This window comes from Rhea americana, unplaced genomic scaffold (genome assembly GCF_003343005.1).
Source record: "Rhea americana isolate MKP2758 unplaced genomic scaffold, rheAme1 scaffold_57, whole genome shotgun sequence".
In the NCBI taxonomy this organism is placed as follows: domain Eukaryota; kingdom Metazoa; phylum Chordata; class Aves; order Rheiformes; family Rheidae; genus Rhea; species Rhea americana.
This window is the reverse complement of record NW_028186723.1, coordinates 3,450,389-3,476,190: the sequence shown is the minus strand read 5'-3', so window position 1 is coordinate 3,476,190 and position 25,802 is coordinate 3,450,389. Positions and strand designations below refer to the sequence as shown.

At 34.8% G+C, this 25,802-nt stretch overlaps 1 protein-coding gene across 1 annotated transcript; it reads right to left on the bottom strand.

Annotated features, from left to right (window-relative positions):
- Positions 1–3,189: 3,189 nt before the first annotated feature.
- On the bottom strand, positions 3,190–22,729 carry CCDC172 (coiled-coil domain containing 172). The gene is made up of 8 exons (XM_085319094.1): positions 22,651–22,729; positions 22,314–22,399; positions 18,731–18,847; positions 17,126–17,291; positions 15,072–15,173; positions 14,243–14,345; positions 4,046–4,133; positions 3,190–3,222 (listed from the first exon to the last, which is right to left on the bottom strand). The coding sequence occupies exons 1-8, from the start codon at positions 22,727–22,729 to the stop codon at positions 3,190–3,192; spliced, it is 774 nt and encodes a 257-aa protein (XP_085175220.1).
- Between the last annotated feature and the right edge of the window lie 3,073 nt (positions 22,730–25,802).

Genomic DNA, 25,802 nt, shown 5'->3' with positions numbered 1-25,802 from the left:
GATTCAGGCTGTTAATAAATGAAGTAAAATGAAAATGTCATAGCTTAACTCCTTTTATAAGAAAGAAAATAAATATATTTTAGTTCCTTTGGACTAAAGTAGAGCATGGACTAACCTTGACTAGTCCATGCTCTACTTCCAAACTCACAAGGGCTGAGAGACCATTTCCTGGTCTGTCCATTCCCCAGCACTACTCTTGTAGACACAGAGTTTATCATACTTTTGTTCTGGGGGCTGTGTGTTCAGGTCTCTGGCCTGTAAGCTCTTTTTTTCAAGTTCAGTGATTTCACAAGCCTTTTCAAGTCTATACCATGGCTTTATTATTCTCCTATTAGGTTTTCAAATTGATCTCTTAGGTATGGGGTCACAAAATGGAGGAGAGACAGCATGATGCCACTGCCAGTGTGTAAGTCTGAGATAAAATTCCAGTTCATCAAATCTTTTATAAAAGATGCAAGACTTGACATTTGCCAAATCTTGATCTTTTTCAGGTGAGTTTAGTAATCTTGAAGTATTTATCTAGATCTCCTCAAAAATGAGGGAGAGTTCCTCTGGTCATGCTAAGAAGCAACTGTTCCCAGACCCAACTGTTCCCAGGGAAGACTGGCCAGTTTTCCCTAAATCATCTTTCTTCAGGAGAGTAATTTTTTATGGGACCATCTTCCTCTTTCTCATTAACTACATCAAGTTATTTCTATGTTTCTGGTTCTCCTTTTTAGCTATAAGAGACAGAAAGCTATTTCTTCTGGACTCTGAGATTCTAGTATGTGTATATATGTGTGTGTGTGTGTGTGTGTGTGTGTGTGTGTGTGTATTAGTAAATATATATATTTAAAGTCAAATTTTAATTTCTGTTATCTGTAAAATAATTGATTTATTATAATAACTGTGTATGTGTGTATCTTCATAGCAATTTGGCAATGTTCTGTTCTTTAACAAATGAATTAAATATGACAAAAAATTCAGTACTTTTTCATACTCCTTCATTTTTAGTTTAGATCTTTCAAACAGAAATACTATATTAGTCCCAAATTATATTAATCAAGAGACAGTGAATGATAAATATATTTTATACTTGGGCAAATCAGTTTGTTTTACATTCACCCTGCAAGAGCTGGTTTAGTCTCTTAATTCAGAGCTGTTGAGGGATTTGTTTAGTCCAAGAGGATTTGTATTGATTTCTGTTTCACTTTTTTTGGTGAGCTTTATTCTCATTTTGTTGTTCTATTGATTCTGAGTGCCCTAGTTGTTTGAGTTGTTATTACAAATTTTGCTACATTTATACTGTAATTCTATTAAAATAATCAAGAATTTACACTGTTTCGTAGATACTAAAAATCTCAAATTGCAGCTAGTTTCCTGGAATCTAAAATATCTTTGAAAAAGGCTGACCATGTATTTCTTTTTTCAGATTTTTTTTTCCAGGCCTTTAGGTAAGCTAACATATATTATTTATTGATCCAATTTAGTTATTTGATACTACTGGTCATTTCATTTTTCTGAAATGTGTATGTGGAATGATGGTATAAGTCAATGAATGTGTTTTCATGTCACATCTGAATATTTTTATGTATGAACTGAGCAACTATATAMATATGAGACCACAGAAAAAGAGATAAAAGAGTTTCTTGTAAATAAAAGCAACTGTAATTGTATGAAACTGAAATTCTTTTTCCTAGTTGATTAATCAATTTACACATAATATCAGCAAGGTTACCTAAATGAATAAAATGACCAGCCCTCCTAGGAAATCCCAAATTACACCTTTTCCCAGCCTCTCAACCTGGAAATGGGACTATTTTAGCTGCTTCAGATATACAGCTTTTACTATTTTTCATATACCCTGGATTTGATCAAAGGGCACAAGCAACTGCTTAATTTTAAAGCAGTTAGTCCCATAGAAGTCAGAGGGACTAAGCTATTTAAAATTAAGCTCATCCTAAGAGGATTTCTCTCAGGGTAGAGAGAATAAAATTGATAAGGAAGTTAGCTCCAACAGGACTGGTTATTAGTGATGATAATTTCAGCCTCTTAGGATTATTTTAGTTAACACAGCAGATCAGAATCTTTTTTGATACAAGTGCTGCAGATCAAACCTTACCAGATTTCAAATCGCTGCTGTGTCAAAAAAGGGAAAACTTTCTCAGGCAGAACAGGTAAATTTCCAAAAAAGATTGATTTCTATCCTTTTAGAGTTTTCTGAGAGACAGATACCACCTGTAGCTTGGAGGGCTCTGGCTGTAGAAAAATTAGTAAAGGAGGTATTAGCCATCCTCCTGAGCAGGAAGTGAAGTGAAAATTATTTGCATGTGCAGTTGCAAATGATCAGATGATGATGGCAGACTGGGCTGAGGTTGAGTTCAGTGAATATTTTTATGTAGCCTTACTGTAAGCACCTGAATTATTAAGTCAGGTGCTAGTAGGGGGCTAGGATCTGATGGAGCAGTTATAGATCATACAGGCACAAATGAAGAGGATTCCTTACTCCATGGAAATTCTTAACCAATTCCCTAGAAATTCAGTCTTTCTATTTAGAATAGGATTTAGCAATTGCTGCCAAGTGCTGAAGCTGGCAGTCAGTATTTTCAGGGTTGTGGGAGAGGAGGAGTTTAGATACAATCAGAAATCAGGTACTAGGTAACAGAGCGGAGTGGCTTTCCATTACTGGAGTCAGCTACTGATCAGTAGGTTTGGGAATAATTCTAAACTATCATCCAGTATTGCTATAGATGAATTGTCTCAGAGAGTTTGTTAAAGAATTACATTGTCAAGGCATAAATAACGACAACTCCTTTTAAGCAATTCTTGATGATAATATCAGTTTTTCTCTCAAATGAGACAACATTATTACCTTGAAAATAGGAGGAGAGTGCTTATTCTAAAAAAATGGTACATAATGAATGGAGCTTGTAGTACAGGAACTCTGCTGTATGTGTGCTGGACTGTGTATTGTCCGTTCACAGGTAAAACTGAGGAAACTTAGGATGGATATCTGTTGAACTTGAGGATAAGACGGAAAAAAACACCTTTAAAACAATAAAATTTGTTTTTAATGAAAAGTGAAGGGAAACAAACTCTAGTTTAACCAAAAAAAAAAAAAGAGTAATCCTTACAGAAGCTGAATGAAACGTCTTTAAAATATGCAAAGATTAGCTCCTATGACATTCTGTATGATATGTCACATATTATTCAATTGCCCGAAGACTTTTTTTGTGATAGTTTCTGGAAAATAAAAGGGATTGAATTATAGAAAATCAAATCCAGTGAGTTCACYGTGTTTTTTATAGAGAAGTTTCTAAACATTAGGTTAGTCTTTGTTTCTGAAGAGGACAAGCATGATAAAATTAATGGATGAAGTACAAGAAAGTTGTCTTCCCTCCAACAGAAATCTTAAACTGATCATGAAAGTCAGAAACACAAATTTTCCTTGGCTTCTGTTCTGTTATTTATATTTGTGGCAGCTGCATACCACTCAGTCAGGGGCTCTGAAGTGAGCATTTTCAAACCCTTTAATTTCAAAAATGGAACTTCAAAATCTTTTTCTCTTTGTATGGTTACACAGATTGACAATTAAGAAATTTGAAATTAAGATTGATTTTTAGAGAAAAACACGATTTAATAGCTTTTCATGAAGAGTTTGTGAGTGGACAAAATACAGTATTTACATAAAAGGATGCGTCTACATTCCCATTTTGTATTTGACTGACTGTTGGAGTTTAATTAATTTAGCTCCTGACTGCATAATCTTTTTCAGCTTTGAAGAAACTAATGATTAGTGCTAGTCCCACAAGTAGGCCTTTCTTATGCTAAAATGTATCTTCAAAATGTTTCAGGTTCTTCTCCTTTCCATAAGAAATGGAATTCCCAGACATGTGGACAAAAGAAGTTAAAACAAATGAGAATTGAGGCTGCACATAAATGTGAGGACATTTGGCTATGTACAGAGTATAAAACTGCTTATTTAAAAGCATGGCTAATAATTATAAATTACATCTTTCAAACTAAAATTATCAAACATTTAAAATATGTAGTGAAAGTGGCATACCATTTGCAGAATTTCAATTTCTGTTCGAAAAGTCTCGCAGACATTTTCCCAATGATCATCTTTGTAATTTTCCAATTCTTTCTTAAGCCTGTGTCCAAAAATAAATAAATTATGGTTTCAGAGAACTGTTATTTGGGTAATCATTTTGTTCAACTTTGGTCCCAACTATTTGACATATTTGAGAAAACCCTTATTGATATATTTGCATGATCAGGATTTAATTTTGCTAGTTTCATAATTGGCAGTCCAGTATCGTGCTCTCCTGCAATACCATTTTAATTCATTCATTACTGACAGTTGTGGAAGCAGTACAGGGAACTTAGAAAATGACAATCTGGGTTTTACAAAATATATCTTGAGTAAATGCTGTAGTAGATTTCTAGACTGTTATGTGGTCATTAGCCTTATTTAAACATATGAATTTGAAAGTTAATGCTTACTAAGTATTATATGATCATCCTATTCTTACTTTCCTTTGGGCATTCACTTGTATCATTGGTGGAGGCAGAATACTGGAGTAGTTGGACCCTCTGCCTGATCCAGTATGGCCATTCTTTTATATCATTGTTCCATATCCCTCTACAGACTTTCTTTGCCTTTGACTTTGTTTCAACTCTTTCTTACTGTTCCTATGATTCTCCATGATCTTGCTGTCTCCTTCCCCATAGTCTCAGCCAGGTATTCTCAAACTTCTCTACAATGATGACTAATTTTAATATACAAATCTTCTCATTATTCTCCTCTCCCATTCAAATGAGCATAGACTTTTCCCATTCTTTCAGGTTTGTTTGACAGTCCCTGTGGAAATAGTAGCTATTACCTGTAAAAAGTATTGTTTACATTTTTGATGCTAAATATTAGTAGCTTCACATTAAAATCTGTTATTTGAAAATCAGAAAGGATGAAGCCAGTACTATACAGGGAGTTACCTCCAGACCTGAAAGAATTGGTCTGCAAAAAAAATTATAATGTGCAATGTGCTTTTCCATAAGTGTGTGCAGATATTCATAACAACAGTGTTTGCAGGGACAAAGCTTTCTTTTGTCTATCAGAGACAAGCTCCTATGCAGCTTTCACAAACATCTCCTTGCTCCAAATGGCATGGAAATGGTTAATAAAACAAATCTTCTCAGCAAAAGGAGTCTCAGTAACAACAGCTCCTGAGACACTGCAGCTCTTCTCCAAATGTTTTCATAGAATGAAAAGAGACGGAGGACTTGACTTACCTAACACTGTCTAACAAACTAGGCTCACAGTTCATTGTAGGATATTAAATAAACTGCTTGTCAAATATCCAGAGTTTGAAAAGCAAAAAAAATGCAGTTGACCTGGGAAAAAAGCCTTTTATAGAAAAAGAGCTCTCAAAAGGAGTATCAGTGTTTATGACACTTGTAAGTCATTAGTCCTGTTAAAAGTAGACATCTGAACTTTACGCATCACCCACTTTTTCTGTTTAGATTAATATTCAATAGGACAAGAGAAATCTAAGCCAGAGCTTTTAGGAGTCCCAAGTATAAAAGGTGATGAAATTATATTGAGTCTTTTCATGGCAGTCAGTTAAAAGAAAAGCATAACAACAAAGCTAAAGCTGATTACCCTTAATATAGCTTCAAGAATTAAATGTGGCTATTGGGGGCCATATACATTGACTGACAAAAAGGAAGAAAAACATATATTCTGTTTCTTATTAAATAGCTAAACAGATGCAGAATCCTGCTTCTACTTAAGTTGAGAGAGGAGGTAGCTACCGTTTTTTTTTCTTTTAAATACTAGAATAGAGAATAAATTAATTAACCCTATTATATAGATGATGCACATCTTTAGCTGTCCTAGTGCAGGTGGACTTTGTTTTCTACACAAGAAAATGTGTGTTTGATATCTAAATGGCTTTGATAATTGAAAAAGGTATAGCTTAAGCAGAGATAAATTAGACACAATCTGGCATTAGAATAGTAGCATAAAACTGAACCTTAAGTTTGCTTTGTTGTTTCTTTGGAAAATGTAAACATCATACAATGAATATGGAAACAGTTTGCCCTACATGTATGTGTTTGTGTGTGTGCATGTGTGCATGTATTAGAAAGGGAGAAATGACTCTTCTTTCAGAAATATTCACCCTGAATTCATAATATATATGTGTTCCAAAAAAAGGAAATTTTAAACTATACTTTAAGAAATGTAGAATGCACCGTACTGTAGTAAATTTTACTGTGCTAGTTTACAGATCCTTTTCATTGAGAGAAGTTCATCTCAAGGTCTAAAATCAGATTCTGATCTGGATTACATAGAGTAAATTAAATTTACTTCATTGCCTTGGCGCCTCATTTTTTATTTTCTGTATGTGTTCTCTTTTCATGTGGTAGTAGACCCTGACTTTATTTAAGACAAACAAAAGCCCTACTTTGTTTAATTTACTTTAGTAAAAGACATGATCTGTTACTCTTGGAGAAAATTATCCCTTATTGTCTTCCGCACTGTGAAATTGATGCACAGCCTGTTTGCTGATTGTCAGCGAAGAATGATACCAGTCCATGTTAGGTATATGCTAATGATGAAACAACCAAAAGATAAGCAGTAACATTTGCTTATCTGTCTCTTGGGATTGTAAATTAATTACTATTGGTGATGTCCTTTGAAACTGTAAAGTTCTGCAAATAGATTTTTAAATTTTATTTAAAATACTTCAGAAAGCTTTTAAATGGGGTGGCAGCACAACTTCTTATATAGTATGGGGTGACAGTGGTAAAACTCATTCATTCAAATGTGATGTTTAGTTTTTACATTAATCAATTGATTCTGCTTTCAGGTCTTCCTTCTTTCTTATTTAGAAGCTAAGTAATTACAGTATGTGCCAGGAATATTATACTCACAAAACAAAGGCTGTCTATTAGGTTACAGTCTACACAATTAATGCAGTAGAGAAGCCTGAGTTACTGAATAAATGATGAAGTTTTACCAGAAGGAATGTGAGACAATAGAACTATTCAAAATAGTGCCTAAACTGGAATAGCTTTTTCATTTTAGATCTAAGATAAGGAAAATATTCATCCTCATCCTTTCACTGTCAGAATAGATATGCAAATCAGTTATACATGGAACTATATGGTCTGGATGTAGGGTAGGTTTTCTGACACCTGTAGAAAAGGAAAGAGATGTACATCCTGCCATTACATCCTCCCTATCTCCATGACAAAATGGCAATTTCCTTAAAAGAAAATATTTGAAAAATTAAATTAGAATTTGCCTCCCTCCATGTCCTCTATTTTTGTTTTAGCATTTTAGCCTCTCTGAGGGCAAATATATCTTTCAAAAATGACATTGCACTGGATTAACACTATTTTAGTCAGTTAACAGCATCACAACTAGTGGTCCGTAATAAACAGCTGGGGTTGAAATGACAGATTTGTGAAAGGAGGTTTGACTGCTCCTTTGAAAAATATTATTTAAGATAAATAACAATATCAAAACCTAGTCTTAAATCAGGTAGGAGGGACAACAGCATCAAGTTTATTTTTGGATGCTAGTTTTTCCGAGGCTGCGCTCTGCTATCAGTGATCCATTTTCCATTATTTGTGAGTGCCAGGAGTAAGAAATAGATGGAAGTGGAGGAGATCACTGAAGATGATAGATTTTGCAGCTTTGAAATGAGTACAGCCATTAAATGTCATTGTCATTTGTGGTTGATATGCACTCTTTTTTCCAGTTCAGATGTATATACAGCAGCCAAATAGGAAACATAACTGTGAAATCAATAGATGTTTCTATTATTGAATTGGACTACTATGAAAATAATGTTATTAGTATATAGGTTTCTCTGAAAATCATCCACAGATTCATACTACTGGATCAAGGCTCCAGTAGCCAAAACTTGCGTTCCAGGAAAGATTTTATGTATAGAGGTCTCAGTGAAGAAATAGTTTGTTTTGAAGACAGGGTGAATATGTGGGTTTTTTTCCTAATAAGAGATAAGAAGCCCTACTCAGTTATAGTTGCAGATGCAGAAAACACAGACTATTTCTTTGTTATGTTTTGCTGAGACAAGCAGAACATTTTCTCTTTTTCTCCTTCTTGTCTTTGCCTTGTTTATGCCTACCATTTTGTTTTTACCATAAATACAAGGGAAAAAAATTACAACAGGAAAGGAAACATTCAACACTGATTTACAGAAAATAGCATTTATGGTACAAACATGGAAGTTCCCTAAAAAAAGTTAGTTATAAACCTGAAAGCATGTATGTTGCTTTTGCTGATTTTTTTCAGAAAGGTCAGGAAAAACATTTTGCAAGGTTTTAAGACTTTTAACTTAAATTCAACAAAAGTATAGAATATTTTGGCTTATCATCTTGAGACAAAGAAGAGCTAATGCAGTGAGTCATTGCATTAATGACCTCAATTCAGTACCTTACCTCAATTCAGTATTGGGACTAAATTAATGTGTGATTCTAAAGAGACAGCAAGATTTTGCTGTGTATCTACAATCTGCTGATAATACCAGACAGAGAATGTTATTGCTGAAGAAATCAATAAATTTCAGACTATTATCAATTGGTTGAGAAAGGGAGAAAATGAGTTCTAAATGGAAGCCAGTATCTCAAAATATAAACTCAAGCACTTGAGTTGAAAAAACAAATTATAAAAGTATGTGCTTGGTGGAGCAGAAATGCAAGAAACAAATTAAGAAAGTGATCCAGTAGCAATAGTAAATGACAGCAAGAAGATGCAACATAGTAACAAAAACAAACGGGGTACTAGGCTATACAAAAATGGGAGTAAATGAAAAGAAATAGAAATAACTTCGGTAAAATTACAAAACTTCAGCTTCTACAGTTCTAGATCAAATGCTGATTGTAAAACACATAATTATAATTGATTGAAGTTTGTATTTTGTGAATGCTATAAGACTATTATTTATAAAGGCGAATGTCATCCTGGGCTGCATTAGAAACAGCGCTGCCAGAATGTTGAGGGAGGTGATCCTTTACCTCTCCTCAGCACCGCTAAGGCCACATCTGGAGTGCTGGATCCAGTTCTGGACTCCTCAGTAAAAGACAGACATGGACTTACTGGGGCGAGACCAGAGAAGGGCCACAAAATTGATTAAGGGACTGAGGCATGTGAAATACAAGGAGAAGCTGAAAGAACTGGGACTGTTTGCCTTGGTGAAGGGAAGGCTTGGGGGGATCTATTGCCAGTGTGTATAAATGCTTCCTAAGAGGTTGTAAAGAAGATGAGGACAGACTCTTCTCAGTGGCATCCACCGAACAGACAAGAGGCAATGGGCACAAACTGAAATACAAGAAATTCAATTTAAGCATAAGAGAAAATTTTTCACAGTGAGGGGAATCAAACACTGGAGCAGGTTGCTAGAAAGRCTGTGGAGTCTCCAACTTTGAAGATGCTCAAAACTCAACCAGGCAATATCCAGAACAACCAGTTCTAGTTAACTTTGCTCTTAGCAACTGGGTAGGACTAGTTGGTCAATGGAGGTACCCTTCAGCCTCAAATATTATGTAATTCTGTAAAAGGTATATTTAGGTCTTGGGAAGTGTTTTCTTAATTTATATTCCTCAAATATCTAAAACATTACAAGAGAAAGCTTTAAGGAATATATTATTTTAGATGGAGAAGTGTGGAAAGGTTGAAATACACTGAACTAAACTGCACATTTAGGATTAAATTTGCTTTTGTGTAAACAAAACCAACACCCCTTATCATAGAAACAGACTGTGTAAGAAGAGGTTATAAGGAAAAGAAGAAATGTACACGCATAACAGTCATCAAAATAGGAACAGGTATCTAAGAGTCAAGAAGATTCCTATTGAAAGGCAAGGAAAATAATGTATGGGCCAATGATCCTTCTAGTCCAAATGTCTCGATTTTTCTGCTTGCACAGGGAAATGTAGATTTCAATCTGAGTATATTAGTGCAGCTATCCTATTGCTGTACTAATCAGTATACCATCTTGGTACTGTTCTGCATTGCTTCATGAGGATCATTTTCTCAGAGCTAGAAAAGATGTAGACATGTCCTTGCCTTCTTCTGTAAGATGGGGTCTTAATTCCCCATGCTTCTTGCAGATTGAATGCATCTGTTTTTCAAAATAGTTGAGCAATTTCTATGCAATATTGCAAATGAAGTGTCTTTGACATTAAATGCTATAGTTTCCTGGTCTCTGTTGGAACTTGCTTTTACCTTTTTCACACTTATATTTACTAGTTTACGTATATTTACTAGTTACAATATATTTACTAGTTACAATATCTTTCTTTTAACAAGATAGTGCACTAAGGTCTCTCTTCTCCTTTGCTTCCAGGCACCTAATCCTTAGCTGTACTCAAATACATGAATTTGTACTTCGTATAGTTATATCCCTCATCATTTTAATTACTTTAGTCTCCAAGGACTAGAGTTATTTCATTTTTTCACAGTTTTGTCTTAACATACTTTCTATACCAAGGTCATTATTTAAACCATTAGGCAAGATCAGTTGTGACTATAGTTACCTTCCATCTCAACACTTTATTTTTTAGCTGTATTACTATTGTCATTATTCATTTCCATAGTCAAAATTTCTAATACCAGTCTTCTCCAGGTGAACTAGTAATTTCCCACTATTTCCAGTTGGGATAATATCAAATACTTTACTGACGTCTAGATGGATGACATTTACACTTTCTCTGCCTAACCACTCAGTTGTGTCATCAAAGAAAGATATCATTAATCAGAGTTGATCTACTTTTAATAAATCTATAAGGCAATTTATATGGGAAACCTATTTTAACATAATTCAAACTGAAATGGTTTCACTGGGCACTAATATTAAGAAGAAAAGCTTCAAAAATCAATTAGCAGACTATCATTAAAAAACTCATTTTGAATCACATGTATTACTCCAGAGATTGATATTTTCTGCTTACAAAGTTTAACATAAAATTAAACTGTAAATATTTTTCTTGAAATCACCAGAATCATGGCCTCAGGAAGTCCACTGTTAGTATGAAACATTTGTTCAGCTCCAATGTATATATTTCTTGTATGATTTATATGAAAGAAAGCATCATTTGTTCCTTCATAATTTTGGCAATGGAATTTCTTTTTCTGTATTATGAAGTATCAGAAGTAATACTATATATTCATGAATTAAGCAAGTAAACAAAGCCTTAAACCATTTATAAAGTAAACTAGTTCCATGCATTTCCCTTCTGCTATTGCATTTCTGAAATAGAACAGAAATTCAGGCTTTAAAGAAACAATTTAACCTTAGTCTGCCCTTAGAACTGTGAAAAATACCAATTTTAGGTAGAAGCTGTCTGCTCTTAGTCTAAATAAACTTTAATTAAAATTATTTCTAGGTTGCTTTATGTAAGCCAACATAAAATATAAAAGTAATGTGTGAAAGAAGATAAATAATTAATATAGTAAGTTATTACAAATAATATAAGAGTCAAATCCATAGCTAGGAATTTACTAGTATCAGTTAAAGGCTCTGCTTGACTCCTGTGTTATACCTCTTAAGTGATGCTATTTGCTATCTGCCAGGGAAGTGGGACTCAAGAGAGCTGACGCCAATGTTCTCTTTTGTTCTGTGTTTGGGGTTGACAAAGCAAATAATTAAAATAAGGCTTTTGATTTTAATGGCAGATCTCTTCTGAAAGGGCTCTCTTTTCTTAAAAGATTTCCCTGGATTATATACAGATACCATGAGACTATGAAGTCCAGGAGTAGGTTTATCTCATAGACTTACTTGGGACATCATTTGAAAGCAAAGGTCTAGTGTATCGTTTTTGAAAAAACCTGATGAACAGTATTCTATATGAAAATATAAAAGTGGAGAATCTTCTGAAATAATGCAAAATGCAGAATACACTATAGCTTATCATGAATGTGTGAAAATTGTAGCTTTTGAAGAAGGGAGTGAAAATTAGCCAGCTCTGAGCAGTTGTGAAAGAAATATTTTTGTGCAGATTGATCTTAAACAAAACAAAACAAAAAACAGTTATCAAACCACTGAGAGATTCAGAATACCTGTAGCTGTGCTGGGGGTTATTTTGTGCAGAAGGCAGATTAGTCATTTACAGTATATGATAATTTAATAGAAAAGACAGTAGACATGAAATTTTGAAAGTTCAGGAGACAGTCATAGGCAAATTACAGCAGCAACAATCATGTAATGTGTTTTTTGCCATTAGTGATACTGTTGGTAGTGGTTTTCCCAAACCGATGAGAAGGTAGAGCACTCTCTAACCTCAAGGAACTCTGGCAGTGTTTTGTCAGAAATACTCTTTCTAGGCTTGATGATCCATTCAAGTACTGCATTTGGAAAAGTGTGTCTTTCGGTGCTATCACAGCTCTTAAAAAGACTACATAAACGGTAACTTGTTTTTCTCCAAACACACCACTTTTTCGAAAAGTACGCACTCAACCCCCCCCCCCAAATTTTATTGAATTTTTATGTTAGCCCTTAATGATCTTGATTGTTAACATTCAAATTTTAGTTATTTTTTTTTTTGTATGTGATATGTATTAGAACATATCTGTAACTACAGCACTAATAGCTGTAGGAATTAGCAGTAAACACTTCATAACCTTTCATAATTCTTTGATGGATTTGGGAGAAATTTTACAAATGTGTAGACGTGTTACAGGATATTTTTTTCAGATCAAACATGAATAGCTGTAATTTGAATTAGCTGGCTACATTCTTCAGCTGAAATGCAATTTACTTGAAGATATATACTTAATTATAATGAGATTCTTGCCTTACCAGCTATTTTTGATATTGATTTTTAAGCTGGGAGTAGGTATGTGATACAATAACAGACTACATATATCAGGTTATTCATGCTAACTATCTATCATATTTGTTCTAAGGAAGCACTGAAATCATGGGCAATTTTACCTTGGTAGAATGTAGTGTGGTTTCCTGCTCTGTAAAAAGTGAGAAAATCAAATATTGTGCTTATTTCATTGATAAAATACAATTTTTTTGAACTGCATTGCTTATATTGTGTCAAAATATCCTTCTGTGTATAATGTACACTAAATATGATTTTCAGTAAAAACTAAAATGATATTCCTGCAGTAGATTCTGTATGGGAATAAAGTTTGCATTAAAGCAAAGCCTTGTCTAAGCCTAAAAAGGGTCATTTTTCAGAGTATGTCCAATCAAACTGATTTAACATGATCAAAATCTCATGTTAAAAGATACACTAGTATGCTTAAGATTGTATTAGTTGTCACTTTAGCTACAAAGTGTCCTTCATTCACAAGTTCCAAAGGTGTCTGCAGACAGTCAGAAGGGTTTTGTGTTTTACTGCAGGTGCCTGGTACCTTAGTTGTTCTGACTGATACTGCATGAATGCTTCTTTGCTCCCAGGATCCCTGTAAGAGGGTTTCCAGAGCACTGGATGGGATAATTCACTCAGGAATCTGCTCCGGAAGAACTATCAACATGAGGATTGCATCAGAATTTCCTCTGCTGCAAAAAACTTCTGTATTGCAGGGCATGCAACAGATGTGCTGGCTATTGTGCTTTAGAAACAGCACCACTGTGTTGTGCTAAACATAATTCGTTCTGGTATTTCAGATATTTTCGATGGAAAGGTTATGTACATACAAAAAAACGTATCTTAAGATCACAGAGACACCACAAAGAGAAAAGAGGAGATATGATCTGATCAAATGCTATGCACCATGCAGCAAATGCAACCTCTAAGCATTGAGGACACAAGCCAATGCACGTGTTGATCTATGGAACGTTTTCTCTGGCTCATGCAAGCCACAATGATAATAGCTTCACCAAGTAACTCAGGTTGAAAGGGACATCAGCAGGTCACCTACTCCATTCTCCTGCTCAAACCAGAGTTGACTATGAGGTCAGACCAGGTTATTGGGGTCTTTACGCAGTCAAGTCTGGTAAACATACAAGGATGAAGACTATGCAACCTCTCTGGGCAACCTTTTTAACTGCAAGACTGTCATGCTGATTTTTTTTGGTCCTTAAAGCCACTCTGAATGTCTCTGGTTTCAACTTATGCTTTTTGCTTCTTGTCATCTCACCATCATTACCAGTCTGTTTCTCTATGTTGTGCACAATAGGTATTCTATGATTCTGTGATTCTATGATTGTCAGTATAACTGATCTATAATTACAGATCTAAAACTTGATTTAGGAACTTACTGAAATGACACCGTTACCTTAAACATTCAGGATCAGTCTGAGGTTTTTCAGTGACTTGGACTTTCTCTGCTTCTAAATCTTTTGTGACTCCTTTAGCCTCCCTGATTACTTTTTCAAGATCTAAACATAAAATAACAATACCTTACAAATATATTTTAGTCATATATATTCCAAGGCATCCTATATTTTTTAAATTTATCTTTTTAAACATTTTACTGTGAAAACTGTTTGGAGGATAAAAGCACCAGAATGAGAGACAGTGTTTTACTATTGTAATTGTGATAAACATTGCAGTCTTTCAGCCACTTTCATATTTTTCTCCAAACAATTTATGAATGTCTCTCTCATAGCTCTCTTATTATGACATGTTATTTATACATTTACAGAGGTCTAGCCCTTAGCCAAATCTATATTTATCTGTGCAAACTATGATGCTTCTTAAACATTTGAATACTAGTGATATTCTTTAATTATAGGTTAATGGGTTTTAAACAATATTTATGCTGGTTTTAAATTCACTTTTAAATACTAAAATCTCCATTTAAATATACATCTTACCAGCAAAGTAGAAGTTGCTTTTTTATATTTACAGATTTTGATTCAGCAGATCTGTATATACTTCAGTATCAATGACACTCGATATGAATATCAGAATTCAATATTTGTTACAGCCCTGTTTTAAAATGATCCGCTACATAATGTAAAAATACACACAAATGTTTTTTTCTATGTCTTACTCTAATTCTCTAAGAAAATAACTTGACAGAAGTATCTTTCAAATGCATTTGTCAAATCAAAAATTATTATCATAACAGACATACAGATGATTATAAGATACACAAATACCTTTGAGTTTGCTCTGGAGAGCAAATAAATCCTTCTTTAATTCATTCTTCTGCAGCTGGAGTGCATTTAACTGAACATTTTTATGTTCCATTGACTCCATTTCTTAAAAAAAAAATACATTCTAAATTAAAAGCATTATAGTTTTAGTTTTCATGAAATAATTTTAAATATTCTTAACTACTTCTACCCATGTTCAGCTACTCAAAAAGAAAATTAAATATAAAACTAAAATTACCTGGTTCACAGGAAATTATATATCCTATAATACACTCATTACTCTGAAAGAAATTTTTTTTAATTTTATTAAGATGTTATGACTGAACATAAATATTTTGCTTTAGATTTACTTCAGCTGTAAAGAAAGATGACATATCGTGTAGGTGATGAACAAACACCTTTCAGCTGGACTAAAAAAAACCCCATGCTTTGTTTAGTGTTATGGGCATTTGAACCAGAATGTTGACAGCATATGGAGTTAATTGTGATTGTTTCTCTCACAAATGGTTGATATCACATACGTTACTTGTTTTTAGTTATTAATCATTTTCTCTTTAGTGCTACTAGTGTGCTCAGGACTGTAGCAAATACAAAAGTAGACAGTCTGTACTCAAAAGAGTTGCAATTTAAAAAGGATGGAATCAAGACAGCAACTGAACTCGAGAAAGTATATTAGTCACCTTTCCTGTCCTACTGATTTAACCTCAGAGAGACTATCTAACTGGTCAGATTTATTTGAATATGTAATCATATGAAAATAAATTAATTGTTAAATATAACATTTGCCACCAAGTACATACATACTGTTTTTTCAGCTGCAGATCAGAATCAGAGTCACATGAATTAGAAATGAAAATACCATTAAGTATAAACTCAAATGGACAGTTGTATTTCTTTGCATCAGCAGCCAAGGAATACAAAGTGCTGGTGTTTGATGGATCATAGAACCATGAGACTGGAAAGGACTTTGAGGGGTCATCTAGTGCATTCCTCCTCCTGAAGGCAAGATCAGCTAACCTCTGTCATTTCTAACAGATGCTTCTGTAACCTATTCTTAAAGACCTGCAGTAATGAAGACTCTACAGTTTCCTATGGCAATCTGTTCACTGTTCTTACTGTTAGAAACATTTCTCAAATAGCTAGCCTGACACCCCCTTACTGCAGTTTGTGCCTGTTACTTTTCATTCAGTTCACTATGGGTGTGGAGAATATACAGCTTTCCTTTTTACAGAAGCCTTTTAGAGATTTGAAGACTGATATCAATCTTCCATCAGTCCTTTCCACCATAGGTTGAGTAGTCCCAATTCTTTCCATTTTTCCTTGCCATGTCCTCTAGATCTCTGATCATTCTTACTCCTCTCCAGCTGGTCCACAGCTGTCTTAAAATGCAAAATCCAAAACTAGATGCACAGTACTCCAGCTAAAAGCTTAACTGCCCTAAAAAGAGTAAAGGATTATTTTGCTTGTCTTAGAGGCTAGAATTATGTTTATACATCTTAGTATGGTGTTAGCTTTCAGACATCATTGACTCATGCTCAGCTTGTGATCCATGACAACTATTTCCTTGCTGTAGGACTGCTTTTCAGCCTGATTCTCTGTTCTGAGAAATCTGATATTCTGTATCTTGACTCAAAGATAATGTTATCCTGTCACTGTAAAAGACCAATCAGTCCTCTAAGACATCTGTGCATATAATTCTTATTGAAGAAACTTCTGTAGGTCAAACATAGGTAAGTCTAATCATCGCAAACCTAACATGGTACGTTATGTATGGCAGTGTATCTCTGTGCTGGCTACAATATCAGACACTGGAAACAACTTTTGCAGGTTTGCTTCTTCTCATAATGCTCATTGTTAGAAAGCACTGAAAAGGATGGGGTATATACAAGGCTAATTATGTCAGTGTAATGTGGTAGGTCAGATTACTCTTCCAGTTTAAAGATTGAGATTTCCAGACAAAAAGACAACAGGTTTCAAAATAATGTTTTGCAGAGCTATATTTTACTGATTTGTATATGCTAGTAATCTAAGTTAAAATCATTCAGTGTAAGACTTACCACTTTTTAATAGAGTTGCCTCATTCTCTAAATCATTTATTTCAGTCTTGACCTTTTTTTTAATCAGAAGATCTCTATTACTTGTTAGTCCATATTCATTGTTAAACTCTGTTACTTCCCTAATAAAATTATCTTCTTCTTCAGTCATTTTTTTCTTTGCATCTGTCTGAAAAAAAGGGAGGAAGATTGAATGTTCCCATTAAAAAAGAGAGGCAGGCTGAAACACAGTCATTGTTTACCTTTACACTTTATAAAAATAATATATTTACTTTTTCTGACATACAAGACCAAGAAAATGGTCTACAACTATCATTTTGTCTGTTGTTTTAACCTTGCTTTTCTAACAAAGTAAATGGGTATATTCTTTATATGCAAGCATTTAAAAAAATGCTAAATTATGTTATAGACCCTGTGCCAGATATTTTTATGTTCAAGTCTATATTGAAATTAGTAGAAAGTTCTGTTTCAAATCAGTAGCATGATACGGCACTCTTTTTTAGAGTACTTTTAAATTAAACACATTATTTAGTGTTGTTTATTCGTCTGCAGAACACAGATGCAGTATACTCTCTTGAAAACTCTGAAGAAAGCTGTTTTATTTTCTAGGAAAAATAATATGCTAAAGACAAGGACAATGTTACACTCTTTTAAAAAATGTTAATTGATTGTTGAATTAAATAAAAAGAAATGACCCTATATACAAGAAGAAAGAAATTATAACCTACTCATTAAACCTGACTGTTTATAATTAGAAGAAAATTTATATTTCATCGGCTAACAGCAATTTTGCTGTTAGAACTAAATAAAGTTATTATGATACAGATACTATTTCTTCTTCTATCTTCTTCTATTTACGATTGAGAACACTTTGGATGCTGAAGAAATRTTACTTAACTATAAAGATATCTTCATAAATATTTAGCGGTAATCCAGGTAAAACATACTAAATGTGTAAAATTCAGCTCTGCTGATTTAAARTACTAAAAAATAGGCAGTGAAGACAGCTCATCTGTGGCCTTACTTAGTATCTAAAGATCCAAAGTTCCACAATGAAGGAAAAGGGAGGCAATATTCAGGTACAGGTTAGCATAACAGTGAACTGGTAAGCCTGTTGTCTGCGTATGTTGTGAGGAGCTCCCTTTTAAGTGGCCTAGGCAATTCTGGATAGGTATGGTTAGCATTAAAAGGTTTCGCGAAATCTCAGGWTTCCTAAAATGTGGTGCTGGCCTCCATGAGATCTTCTTTGGATCCTTCTCAATTTGTTTTATTGTGGGTAGTGCACTCCAATTTAAGGTTACTTTTCTTACTTTTACAAGTAAATAATATATGAAAATTGGAGTTCAGCCATTTAACAACAGACATGAGAAATTAAAGTTAAGAATATTAAAACAGCTCTGAAAGTAATCTGGATTACACATTATGTAAAATCACAGATTAAATTAAAAGTGAGAATTTATTTACATTTATTTATTAAATATACTAGAGCCAAAAATGATTTTTGAGATTTATAACATTGATTCTTCCATATTTCAAAATTTTAAAGCTGACTACATTCATGCAGTTTGGTAAAGATGAACTATCTAAATACTATCACTGGAAACATACAAAGATTTTAAGAAGAGTGCTCTTTTGATTAATAAGTTCAACTTTCTGTTTTTCTAAGCTGTCTTCACGTTTCTTCAGAAGTTCTAAGTAGAAAAGTTTTTCATAAAGATGCTGAACCTTCCGAGAGAGAGAGGAAAAAAAAAGTTATAAAATGAAGATRTTGTTTTTTTGGTTCATGTATTTTGATATGGGACAACAGGATTTTTGTCCAGTTAGAACACAGGTAATGTAGCTGCTGGACTGCAGCAAAAACATAATAGCCCCTTTTTTAATCATCTCATTAATTTCCAATTTTCCACAAAAATTTGGAGAAGTATCCTCTCTTTAAAGCCCAGATTTAGTGGTGGTCACTCTATCTGAAAGGGCATTCTAAGCTTTCTCCAGCTGAGAAGAAATATTTTCAGGCTAAAATTAGGAGAAAAAGTGATCACATTGAATCTTATACCCAACATAATACAGTGTCCTCCATCCCATGGTCCTGCTCATCACTTACCAAACCAGACAATAATATAAGAGGGGCAGAGATCCAAGGTCACTGTTGTGACTGAGATTATCTGAATGGCTGTACATGTCATCAGCTCTGCAATGCTAGTATTGTGTAGCTGAAGGAGAGAGACAGATGCTTATATTTTTCTGAGCACAATTTCTGGAATTCTCAGCCAAGGAAGTATGGAAAGACTGCTCATGGGCTCAAGACAGTTTGGTCATAAACCACAAATAAACCCAAGCTGCTATTTTGCATATAGTTTTATTTCTTAGTTTTAATTATTTTAAAGAATAGTTTATGCTGTTCAACCATTGCATTTTCAAAATTTTCTGAAAAATACCTTTTAGTTTTCCATCATACTTACTGTATCATTATTTAACCTAAGTTAAAATATATGGTGGGATAAATTACAACTGCAAATAAATAGGAAACAGCTAAGTGTTGAAGAATCTTAAAGGATGAGAAGCATTCTCTGATGTAGCAGAAAAGAGGAGGTCAAGAGAATAATTCAGCCTGTAATAATCAGAACAATGAGTAGGGAAACCAAAATTAGCAGCAGAATTGTCCACAATCCATAAAGACACAGAGTAGGTATCAAGAAATAAATTGAACAGTCAGGGTTTAACATGACTGTTCATGTTTAGAGGAGAAAAGACCAATTAGTAATAATATTACAGAGGCAAAAAAACCCAAAAGATTTATAAATAATATAGATGACTTTGGAGAGGGTACATTTGATCAAAAAGGAGGAGGATAGAGGAATCAGATGTAATGTAAATAGAATAAGATTTGGAAAGGTAAGGACCAGATATTTTCTTTGTCCCTCATATTTCTGACAGGCAGAGTGCCAAGGAGGTTCTTGCCTCAAAAACATGTATTCTACATATTAATTCAGGGAGAGTAGATAGTCTTATTCTACTGTATTTGTATTACTGAATATAAATAGCCACAGTGTAGTTTCTTCTTCTGTATAGTGCCTATGTAATCTATGCATTCTCAACAGATTTTCTTGAAGAAATCATTGAGCCATGAAAGGCAAAATGCTGTAATTCAGATTCTAATTACATGCTACTTGATTTTACAGAACACAGGGAAAAAATAGCATTTCTTGGGAACCTTTGATTGACCACAGGCAGTCTCTGTGAAATAGATGTCAAAACACTTTTGAACTAAGTCTCATCTGCTTGCATGGGAATAAGCTCCTCTGCATGTATAAGCTTGAGTATGTATGCTTAGAGAGATGTGTAGTTATTTGGTAGAGGAATTTTGTTGAACAGCCTTATTTAGTGTTATTTGAATTATATTAATTACTGTTCATATGTTTAAAGTGTAAATAATAAAGTTAACTCCAGTAGTGAAAAATAAATTACTGTAAATAATTTAATTTCAGTAACTATCTTGAAGCTTTCAGTCTAGTCTAGCTGAAGTGCATTTTTACATTCTTTTTATTTTTGTATCATTTTCTTTTTAAAAATCAATCAATGTCAGACTAAATAGGCAAGTAAAATATATTTCTGTGGAATAATCAGTAAGATTATTATTAATTCTGGTGGAAAGAGCACACAAGATTTAATTAGGAATGGTTCTTCAGTTCTTCCCATTAGTCATTTACAATAATGGCTCTACTCTTGGGACCAGCTAAACCTATCACATAAACCTTGATTATAAATCATAGTGAATCAATAACAAATTAGCAGTATACAAACAAAATTGTGATGTTCATAAAATAATTTATGAGCAGATACAAAGGACTTTACCTAACAAATACCATCCAATTTGTGTTGGCTAAATAACAGTTACTATTCTAAAGCTCTGCTGGCCCTGTGATTATGGCACGCATAAATGTAAGCATGCAAATAACTGCTTACAAGATTGTAGAATGAACATGCAACTAGAAAATATTGTAAATGTCTTCTGTCTTTTCTCCTGACCCCATCACAGTGATACTGATGTGTATTATATACTGTATAACAAAAGACAGAATAGCCTGTTTGTGGAAGAATGATATTCATTTCCCAAACATTTATTTTCATAATTCACTGAGGGAATTCCCCAAGTGTTCCTGGAGATGTTTGTTCAAGTAATAAGACAAAACAGTCCCAACTTCAGAGGAGACTCCATATGCTTTCCTATTGTGCATACACATTTTGCCAATGAAGATACTTAAGAGCACAAGACTTCATTTAGACTTCATTTTCAGGCACAAGCAAATGGGTTTTTTAAATCATTTGTATTAACAGGTATTAATGCTGAAAAAGCTTGCAAAATTGGAAGCTTAGTCTAATAATTGGATTGCAGTTGGTTAAAGGGAAAGCATAATAACATCTTAAAAACATTAAATAGATTTAGAAGCTTTCTTCTATCTTTATCATCACTAACAAAGCTCTTACGCTTGGCATAAGTGTGAACATAGGCTTACAGGAAGATCTTAGTGTATGACTCAAGATCCAGTAAACTAAACCTAGGGAATGTTTTCATGTATTTTCTGTGAAATTAATAAAGCTTTTAATGAATTGGAGTGGGCAATGAAGGAATGATTTCCAGCCCTCTGAATGAATGCACGTGTCAAAAAAAAGAAGGTGCTGCAACAAGCTCCAAGACCGTTAAGTCCAGGCTGCTCAACCTGTACCAATGCAGTTAATTTGTCCTGCAGCTGACTTCTGGTGTCTGTTTCTTGCAGACGGACTGACCTGACCTGATAGTGGTGGTCTGCTGCCTACTGAGCTCTTTCTGGGGAGCAGGTGTGACCTTCCTATGAGGATGTGCTATGTTCAGTGATCACAGACTTTGGAGATGATGTCTGGAAATGTTCCTRCCACTGAGGTGCGTAAGTCCTTGCACATGTCCAGGGCTCAGCTTGGAGCGAGATCTGTGACAGAGAATAGTCACCGACAGACTTTTTTTTCTTGTGAAGCACGTGGATGTGCTGATAATGATCACTACAGAAATATATGTTGTAAAATTGTTAAATGCTGAGCTACTCAATAGATGAATACTTCTTGAAAGTGTTTTACAAATTCATAAAAAGTATAGAGCATGTACTTGTAAAAATGTTGTATGTCATTATTGTATATACTATAAACATTGCCAGCTTACCTTAGTTTCTAATTTTATTTTTGCATTGCTCAGCTCTTCTTTTATTTGGTTAATTTTTTCGTAACTTCTGTTTATGTCGAATTTAACTGCAACACAACAAGAGCCTGTAAGCATGTGTGACCGGCTTGCAAGAGTTAGGTTCTGATAGAAAAGTGCCGCTGGCAGGACGCTGCCAGCCTGGGCGCCCGCCTAGCTTTCGCCGACCACGCACCCTACACGATACCGCTCCAAGCAGGAGCGCGGTGGGCGGCCTCGCTCCCCCTTAGGATCCTGCGGGGCACGGAGGGGCGCGGGTGGCACCACCGCCGGGCGCACAAGATGGCGGCCAGGGGCTGACCTTGGTGTATGAGACGCCTCTTCTCCTCGGCCTGCTTCTCCGTGCGCTCTATTTGTTGGAACAGAGCATCTAGGTTCATTTCTGCCTTCTCTTGGGCAGCTCCAGGAGCGCATAGGGTCTCCAGTGCTCGCAGCCTTCTTGAAGGGCTGGTTAGCGAAAGTCGGGGAGCCGCAGGGCAGGGGAGGCCTGCGCCAGGCTGCAGCCTGCCCTCAGGGCTCTGCTCGCCGCAGCGCTTGGGCCTCTGCTCTGCCCTGGCCTGGGAGGGCCCGGAAAGAAACGGCAGACCAGGAAGGAATTGAGCAGTTCCCAAAAAACAGGAGGGGAGGGGAGAGGCCAGAGGCAGGCGCTGCTCCTTGGCGGCAGGAAGGGCGGGATGAAGAGAGCAGGGGACCACGGGCTGGGGGTCTGGACAGAGCGAAACTGGAAGTGAAGGAAAGGTGGGGGAGAGCGGGCAGCCAGCAAGCCACCGGCGCGGCAGCCATGTTGGAAATAAGGGGAAGTGCAAACTAGCAAAACAGAAACAGAGCAGGAGCAGGGAGGAGGGTACTACAGCTGACAGAAGGCCTCTCACTGCCTCAATCTTGTTACACTTGTGTGCATTTGTGAAAATCTGATTCTTACCCGAGGTCTAGGGAGTTTTGATCAAACACTTTTAACTCGTTTATTTCTCTGGGGCCAAATACTTTATACTGGTTTTGTGTTGTTCAAAAGCTGGGACAGGTTCTTCCTTTTACTACAAAGTGTTCACCGTGTTTTTGATAAGTTTAGTATAGCTGCACAGTTGTTTTATTTATCTTTTGAAGATTGATACATAACCTTAGCAGTTATGGCTAAAATCTGCTATTTTCATACAATAACCAGCTGATAAAGCTGACTGCATAAAAACTAAGTAACAGTTAGTACCAAACTCAACTCAGCAGCATCATTGTTATATGAAATGACAGCGTTTCCATTCCACATAGGCTCTGCAAACAGAGATCAGAATCTAGCCCACTATAAACTATACTTGCATATAGCTTAACTATGCAATGAACTTCTGCAACTTTTTAGTTTGTACATTATTGCCTGGAATACTTGAAAATGTAAATAACCAATCTAAAATAAAATATGTATTACAGGACTTGTTCCTGCATCTTGAAAAGGTCTAACTGCAAGAACTACCTGTGTGAAGTTGACCTATTTGCTTTGAGAAGGAAAAAGCCTAGAGGAATGCAACTTTATACCCGTCTAGCCTTTTTAACATTGAAAAAGATTAGGAGTATTGACAGTCCTGTGCTAGAGTTTTCCTCAGAGGAGGTACTTTCTTGGAATAGAATGTAGTAAGAATATTTAGAAATTAGAAAGAGAAAATCCTTGACCACAAAATAAAGCAATATACATGAAAGGAGAGTACAAACAACTCTCCTTTCTAAGTTAGTGGAATGATACTGAGAATTCTGGGAAAATATTTTCTCATAGTTATAACATTGTACTGCTTAAAAAGTACTATGTTGTAGCTGCTATAAAATGTTACTTTTTAAAGAGAAGACAACATTCTGTTTAAGAAAGAAAATGTGGGTTCTGATGAAATTTAAACCTGAAATTAGCAGATTATGTTGCAGAAAATGTAGTTGTTCTTTAAAGTGGAAGAAAGTGTAGCTGAGAGAGAAGAGTTCACAAAAGCAAATTTAGAAAATGTTTCAGAAGTGAAGCTTCCTACCCAAAGGCCAAAGGAAAAGCGGATGAGTCAAATGGTAAAATTTGGCAATTGAGAGAGTGATTTGTTACACAGGTCTGCTAAGTRAAAAAGTCATTTTACTAACAAAGTAAATGAACTGCACTATCAGTGGATCAAGGAGAAAATAAAATGAAAAGCCTTCTTTGAAGTTTTTGAGACTTGAATGCTTTTGTGTTTCAGAGAAGGCTGCTCTAGGCTGAGATAGTGTTCAGTGTCACTTACTAAAGAAAGAATTGTTTTTTGTGAAGGGTACTTCAGTGCCTTTAATTATGGTATAGGAACTGCTCTCCCTATAAAGACTGGCTCCAGTTATACTTCTCACTGTCTGAGAATGACCATTGAGCACGATTAACAGTGTAAAAGATTCCTTGAGAGGCTGAAAAATTCAAAGTGGAACAAGTCTTTGAAATTCAGCTTGATAGCTTTTGACTCCTGTAGACATTTGCCGTGTGCTTGATTTTACATGGTAAATAACTCATAAATAAGTTCAGGATTGTACAAAGTGAATGATGCATGTGAAACATACAAAAGTGCTTTCAGAATCTGGATTAGGGCCATTTCTTCAAAGGCATATGGTTGCCCAGCTCCCATGGAAATGGATGAGAGGGTATGAAGCTAAATGTTCCAGATTAAAAGTAAAATGTTATTTACCTTTGTTCAACTTTAACTTTTACAAAGTATAACATCCTTAGTAAATCACTGGCTGTTAGAAAAGTGACTTTAATTTTATTCTGTCAGTCATATCAGTACATCCTAATCTTAATCTATATCTGTATCTTAATCACTGTGCTGTAATCAAGTCATGTCTTTCTAGTGTACTTCAAAATTAGTGATTGCCCTTTGTAATCAGGCTCCTGTGCCAATAGTAAAGTTTCTTCTACAAGTTACTTCTCTATTTTCTGTAGGAAGAAGAAAAGAAAAATTTAGTTTTTAATTTCAAGTCCATATAAAAATATTTCTATGTAATTTATTTCTAAATGATTTTTTCTCAGATTATTTCAAAAATTATTTTTCTGAGAACCAAAAATGGTAAAGGCAAAAGTAAAGAAGCGGTAGGGTAAGTATCAGACTGTACAATATGGTCTTCACTGTAAAAAAATACGAGTAGAAAATAGAAAATACAGAATTAAATTTATAAATAAGTTCCCTCTTTTGATTGTAAACACTGTTAATATTATTTTTGACCTTTACAGGTGATCCTGTGTACTTTTGAACTGTTCTATTTCTAGCAATCCCTCCTCCCAAACTATATCTTTTTGATCTGCCTTGGTATGTTCCATGTATTTCTACGTTAACATTTTTCTACGTTGCATTGAGGAATAAAGCAAATTATTCTGTGGTGTAAAAACACAGGTATCATTTTGTGTTCAGTGCAGAAGTCTAAGGTAGTCTTTAATGGGAAATAGCATACATAAGTGACAAAGAAAGAGCACTA